The 7382-nt window shown below is 39.7% G+C and overlaps 1 protein-coding gene across 1 annotated transcript; it reads right to left on the minus strand.

Annotated features, from left to right (window-relative positions):
* Positions 1-1066: 1066 nt before the first annotated feature.
* LOC129928366 (uncharacterized) lies at positions 1067-1627 on the minus strand. Its single transcript, XM_056042581.1, has one exon. It carries the CDS (start codon positions 1625-1627, stop codon positions 1067-1069), a length of 561 nt encoding a protein of 186 aa, XP_055898556.1.
* Between the last annotated feature and the right edge of the window lie 5755 nt (positions 1628-7382).

Here is a 7382-nt window from a genome sequence, read left to right on the forward strand (position 1 = left end):
ATGATCCTATCTGCGACTTGTCTGATGTCGAATCCGATGTAATAAAAATTTTGCTGATCTTTCCTGCCACAAATCGGTGACGCAATTCACACATGATCTTCTCAAAAACATCATTGCCAGCATGAAGAAAATCGTCGACGTGGCAACAAATGATGCCACATACAACTCCATCAGTCGTTAATGTGAACAGTGCTGGATCAAGGCTTGACTGTTTGCAACCAAGTTCAATAAGCTCTTCTTTGACACTTAAATAAAACTGTCTTGCACCATCCTTGAGTCCATACTTCAGTTTCCAAATAACATTACTTGGAGTATTACTCTTTTGGAGGTATAATATGTACCTCTCTATCCAGGGGCTTTCCTTGTAAAAATGCAGATTTGATGTCTGTTGTTTTAATCTGCCACTGTTTACTAGCCACAATTGACAAAAAATATTCTCATGGAACCTTTGGCAACAGTTGTGGTATTAAGTCTTGCTCTTCAAATCCTCTTACAACAAGACGTGCTTTTGGTAAACCATTTTTCCTTGTTATAACCCAACGTGTAGAAATAGCATTTTGTCCACAGTCTTCAAGCTCTTCATATATTTCAAACTGCTTTAATTTCAATAACTCCAATTGTTTGGCTTCATCTATTTCCTTGCTTGATTCAACCATTGATAAACATACATTGTTGCTATTGTCTTCCCTTGAATATTTCCATTCAATTCGTTCAAGGTCAACACTTTTTCTTTCTTTGTCCACATGATTGTCTATGTTATACCAATACTTATACTTTCCTGTGGCTTTGCCTGCTCTTTCGAGAATGGTCCGTTGTTCTAATTCGTCCATTCTGTATTCTATTTGTTCATTTGGTTTCAAACAAGTTACAGAATGAATGTCTGTCCTTGTGTTACTTTCATCTCTAATAAGTTCACGATCTCCATCAAATATTTCGCTTACACCACTCTTGATGACGTCATGAATCGTTTTTGTGTTCTCCTCATTATCTTCTGTACTCTCTTCCTCCTCCACGCTCGCTTTATAAAGTCTGTTTGGTGCCACTCTGACAAACACACCGCCATGTCTCACAAAAGAACTTTTCCATCTTGAAATACCACCTTTCCGGGTCCTAACCATCTTTCTTTGCCTTCAGGCTTGTAAAACACTTTGTAAAACACTTTGTCACCACATTGAAACACCTGCTCTGATGCCCGAACTTTAGAACGCAGGGCTTGTCGTATTCTTTCACTTGACTCTGATTGAATGTAAGCTTTACGTGCCTCGTGGAGAGCGGTCAGGTCCTTCTGAAAGACCTCACTTGTGCTGCCCTCTAAAGCTGGTAATTTTGCCTGCAGAATGTTAGGTACATTAGGGTTTCTCCCAAACACAAGTTGATGGCTACTATAACCATTTCTCATTTGCAAAGAGTTTTTAGCCATATTTGCCCAGAATAAGAGAGTTTCCAGATGTAAGTCTGAATTTTCAGCCTTAAGTTTCATGAGCATGTGATCAGTAATAGCGTGGACTTGTTCACACAAGCCATTCTGATATGGACTGAAAGCTGTAGTTGTACCAACTTGAATGTTCAGGATTGATGCTACTTCTCGAAACTCATCAGAATTGAACTCGCCGCCATTATCCGTCATCAACGCCTTCATCACTCCAAATATTCCTACCCAGTTTGTCATCAAGGCATCAATGACATAATAGACGTTTTTTTCCGGTTGATTAGTACAGAAACACTGTACCTCGACCACATATCAACCATGTGCAGTAGGCCTATCCATTGACCTTTGTATTGTTTGAGATCCATTGCAATCTTTTCATTAAAGACTCTGGCCATAGGGAAGGCCACTTCAGGTCGAGATGGTGTCTTAGCAAATATTTTGCACAGCTCAAAGCTTCTTTCTATATCTGTTAATTCCTCTTAATTCCTCTTCAAAACCCTGCCCTGCCTCATCGTGGCGCCCAGGCACTGGCGGATCCAGGGGGGGGGGCGGTAGGGGCGATCGCCCCCCCCCCCACTCGGCCGACAAAATGAATTACGCATAATAAGAGTTGTGATGACATGGAGGCCATTGTGAGGAAAGCGCAAACAGGGACCTCCTAGTACAACTTCACGCCAAACTTTCATGGAGGACCACAGAGCAGTGGACACCAGGTAGGAAGAGGCTTCAGACATTACCAGTGACAGATTTTTGTGGAGGCAGCTTGCCGTGCAATGCGCCGAACAGCGCGGGAGAATTTAAGTCCTAAGTTTGTAATAATAGAAGATTAGATTTTTGAATTAAAACATTTTAATAGTAGAATAATGCACTGTAGACACCTCAGCATATGCATATATATATGGCGGGGGTGGAGAAAAAATCCTGTCTATGCCCATGATCAAAAAAATACTTTTTATCTTCTCCTAAGAAAAACCTTTCATACTGTTCTCTTGAGAAGCTTCTGCATAGAAGATCGAGTCATAAAGCTGTTTGGTAACGAAGATTTATAGCTTTTATAGCTTACCAACACTTGCTCATGCTACAACCAAATCACACCTCCAAGAAATTGTATATTTAACTTCAGTTACTCATTATCCACAACATTCATATCATTATCATTGTGTAAATATGGTAACGAAGCTCCCTACCCAGGCTCTCTGCAAACTGCACCACACGAAACTACCAACTCAAAAACTTGACAACTCATGGCTCTAAAATAACGTTATACTTTACTGTCTAACAAATCACAGCCAATCACTGGCGGATCCAGGGGGGGGGGGCGGTAGGGGCGATCCCCTCCCACTCGGCCGACACCGGGGGAGGGGCCGACGAACTTTAGTATAGGATTCACACAATTTGTATACGAATTTATTACTTATGTTAAAAATATATACTAATTATTTATATTTCAACCTATTTTTAGATTATTTCGCCCCCCCCCCCTCTAGTATGTTGGCCGATTTGGTGGGGTCGGGAGGGGGCGATGGTATCAATCCCGCCCCCCCTTAACTTTCGAGTGGGGGGGGCGGTCCAATTTATTAGTAGAAATCACAGCCTGCTAACAAAATCAATTAAATATCTATATCCTTGTAACTTGTTATTGATATTTTAACCGATCTTTATATTATGTCGTTCCCTGTTTGTCGATTGGTGGGGGGAGGGGACGAATACCTCTTCTGCCCTTCCCACCTAAACCCTTTGAGTGGGGGGGGGCGGTCCGTTTTTATTGAGAAATCATAGTTTGTGAGCAAAATTAGTTGAATTAATATATAAATTTTATATTATGTCGCTCCCTTTCTGGTATTTTGGCCGATTCGGTGGGGTGAGGGGGGGGGGGGCGATTGCAAGTACTTCCCTTCCCTATCTAGCCCTCTGAGTGCTGGGGGGGGCGGTCCTATTTTTGTGGAGAATCATAGTTTGTGAATAAAATTAGTTGAATATCTATATAATATAAACTACGTATTGATATGTGACCCATTGTAAATATGTCGTACCACACTCTAATCTCAAATTGTATCATTAGAAAATTTAAATGAAAAAGGGTTGTACCAGGTGGGAGGGGCGATACATGCAATCGCATTTCCCCCATCAGACAAATCAATACTTTTTCTTTTTGTATTATAGTTAAGAAATTACAAAAATAAAAAAATCTGTCACTAATATAATTTATATACACTATAAATAAAATTCTTATATCGAGTCGCCCCACCCCTATTCTTTAATGCCAAATGCAATCTTTAGCAGAAATTAGTAAAGGAGCGAGGATTAATCGTTTTCACTCTACCGCCATTCCCATTTCCAGACAGAGTTTTTGTAATTTCACATGAAGTTATCATAAGTATTTTAAGAAAGACTTTGCATTGGAAAAGTTAGAATTCAAACGAAATTTTTCAGTATAAGAGTCATGATTGAGATGAGTTCTAGACTCAAATAACGTTTTCATAGCCGCCTTTTCCCAACCTTTACTCAATCTGATATTTTTCTAGCTAAATAAATTTGGGACTATAACTCACAATTTATGCTAGAGTTTTCTTGAATACTATTTATCGAATAAGTTTTTTTTCGGCGGCGATCCTCAAAGCAAAAATCTAAATACGTGGGGTATCCTATCTTTTCAAGGAACAAATCGGTTTTATTTGCAATGTATTATGGGTCTATAAATTCAAATTAGAATATTTTTCAAGTACAACATTATTCGAAAGGTCGTTTTTTAATAGTATGAATAATGAGCTTCAGGTCAGGAGAATGCGTTTCTGCAGTGAAGAATGCAAGAAAACGCTTTTGGCGTCGGGGCCTCGCCCCGAACTCCATTTATGAGTAATGAGTTGTAGATGTCAGGAGAATACGTTTCTGCAGAGAAGAATGCAAGAAAACGCTTTTGGCGTCGGGGCTTCGCCCCGAACTTCATTTATGGGTAATGAGTTGTAGATGTCAGGAGAATGCGTTTCTGCAATGAAGAATGCAAGAAAACGCTTTTGGCGTCGGGGCTTCGCCCCGAACTCCATTTATGAATAATGAGCTGTACTTGTCAGGAGAATGCGTTTCTGCAGTGAAAAAAGCAAGAAAACGCTTTTGGCGTCGGGGCTTCGCCCCGAACTACATTGTGAAGAATGAGCTGTACTTGTCAGGAGAATGCGTATCTGCAGTCAAAAAAGCAAGAAAACGCTTATGGCGTCGGGGCTTCGCCCCGAACTCCATTGATGAATAATGAGCTGTACTTGTCAGGAGAATGCGTTTCTGCAGTGAAAAAAAGCAAGAAAACGCTTATGGTGTCGGGGCTTCGCCCCGAACTTCACCAGAGAACCTTATAGTGCTGCCCCAGTTGTTTTGGTTTTCGCCGAAGGTTGAGAAATGCTGCTTTTTTTATTCTCATATTTATATATATATATATATATATATATATATATATATATATATATATATATATATATATATATATATATATATATACATATATATGTGTGTGCGTGTGTGTGTGTGTGTGTGTACGCGCGCGCGCTCGCGCGCGCTGTATGCACGTTTATGCGTAGGGTTAGGGTTTACTGGGCGTTAGGGTTAGGGTTTGGAAAAAAATCGCCCCCCACCCCACTCCAAAGTTCTGGATCCGCTAGTGCGCCCAGGTGGAAATGGTTATGAGAGGGGACGACTAGGCCAAAAGGGTAGCGAAACAAGGCTCCGGCCTAAGAGGGTGCGAGAGCATCTCCATTGCACTGTGCGGGGATGTAAAAAAAGATCCCGCAGCGATCTATCAACGTCCAGTCGCCGTCCTTTTAGGGGCCGTTACATAAATGGCGTGTCCCGCACGGTTAGCCTGGTATAGTATAGGAAAACGACAGGGGTCCCGGTAATGAGTCCGCGTCTCTTGTCCTCGAGTCCGGATTGTCCGTGTCCACTGGAAGTGAACGCAAAATTAAACTCTAAGTTTTACTCCGAGTCTCACCCCCCGTCGGACAGGGTGGCGGGAAGGAGGAACTCGCGCCCTCTTCATGCTATTGAAAGAGAGCTTTTGTTCGCTTTTGCTGGGCTTAGAGTTCCAAGTGCGACGCACAACTCTACTAGACAATTTCAGATGAAAATCCGTTTAGACTGAAATTATGGTCGCATTTACATACTGAATATTAAAAGGTTTAAAATGTATAAAAGTTTAATAGATCGAGTTGTTCTATGTGTGTTAACAAAAATTAGGTTACTCACACTTTGAAGCTGTGATAACTTGAACTTGATTTTGATAAATTTGAATGACGATTTGGATTCAAGGTTCTGTTAGGTCTGCTCGTGGTAATTATGAGACAACCAATGGAATGGCGTCCTTTTATGTCTTTCTAGATCTTGACTGCAAATCTCTTTATTTGCAACTATGATAGGAAGATGTTGCTTTGTGTAAAAATAATTAACCATCACATTACATTATAATGATTATACTATAAGTTAAAACTTCCAAACTAGAAGAAGCTTAGTGTAGATAAACAATGCGTAATTCTGTTTGGATCCAAACAAAATACTTTTGACCAAGAAGCTTTTGTCATGCACGCTTAATCTAATTTTTTTTAACAATGGTCTTTTCTATCTCTATCAAATGTGAGACCAAAGGAAAATCATCTGCCAAGGACAGACGCAGAAGGCGAAAAGAAAATCTTAATCGACCACAGGTGGACAATGGTTATGGTAAAATATGTAGGTCACAGCTAGGGCTGCGTAGCCACGGAAAATACTGCATTCCTCATTGATCTTTGGACTTCAAGACAAACCTTATTATCTATCTATCTATCTATCTATCTATCTATCTATCTATCTATCTATCTATCTATCTATCTATCCTATCTATCTATCTATCTATCTCTCTCTCTCTCTCTCTCTCTCTCTATATATATATATATATATATATATATATATATATATATATATATATATATATATATATATATATATCATCTATCTATCTATCTTGATTAATTGATTGATTGATTGAACAATTCAGAAAGAGACTTGAAGAGACAAGGGTATATACAAAAACTGGGAGGGAAGAGATAATGCTTAAAAAAAACAACTAAAAGCTTGACGTCCGTGAGAAAAGTTTACTAAGAATTTTGGTTCGTCCATCGAAAGTCTTTGAACACCATTGCTTTCATCCAGGGGTCTGAGGGCTTTGCACTACATTTGTAAGCCTTCCCATGTAACTGATGAGATCTATTTGAGTTTTGAATGTTAAACTGCACAATATATACATTTCTTTTATTACGTTTTTCTGCGTCCTCTGCAATTAGAAGGATGCCTTACCAATTATTTAATTTTCAAGGTGGAATTTTGAAGTCTCTCAAGGACGCTTGATTCATTCAACTACTTTTTAATCGCTTTCCTTTCGTTAGCTGGCTATTAAACTGCTTTTAGGGATGCGAGAGTTAGCCATTCTGCAGACATGGCAGCTATCGCAGTTGAGCCAGTACACGGATTGTGCGAGTGCTTTGCGAGTCCACTCTATGGTATCTTTTCTGTGGAAGTAGTTCAGCTTGTTGGCAAGCTTTCTAGACTGTATCAAAGTTTCAGAGTCATAGAGCAATGTAGGGTAAAAATAACAACATTTCGACAGACCCACAGCATTGTTTTAGTGGCAAAACCTCGCCTGTTTCAAAATTATTTTTTGACAGTCTTCTATAGGATTCCCTGGCCTTGGAGCTTTTAAGTAAAGATTGACATTCTCTTTCTTATTAATACTACAGTGAGGCCGAAATCTGTACATGTCCTTAAAGTTATTGACGATGCGTCAAAAGTATTTTGATTAGCTGGATGAGTTGACTAAACGACTTGCCTTGAGATTTGGTTTAGAGTGAGTGAAGAGGATTCCCGTCATTCTTTCTCTCACCATAAAGATCATCCTTCTCCGATAACACCATAAAGATCATCCTTCTCCGATAAC

Source organism: Biomphalaria glabrata, chromosome 9, assembly GCF_947242115.1.
Source record: "Biomphalaria glabrata chromosome 9, xgBioGlab47.1, whole genome shotgun sequence".
Taxonomy (NCBI): Eukaryota; Metazoa; Mollusca; class Gastropoda; family Planorbidae; genus Biomphalaria; species Biomphalaria glabrata.

Coding starts and splice junctions, on each gene's coding strand:
- LOC129928366 (XM_056042581.1), bottom strand. CDS start 1,627: ATGACGGATAATGGCGGCGAGTTCAATTCTGATGAGTTTCGAGAAGTA.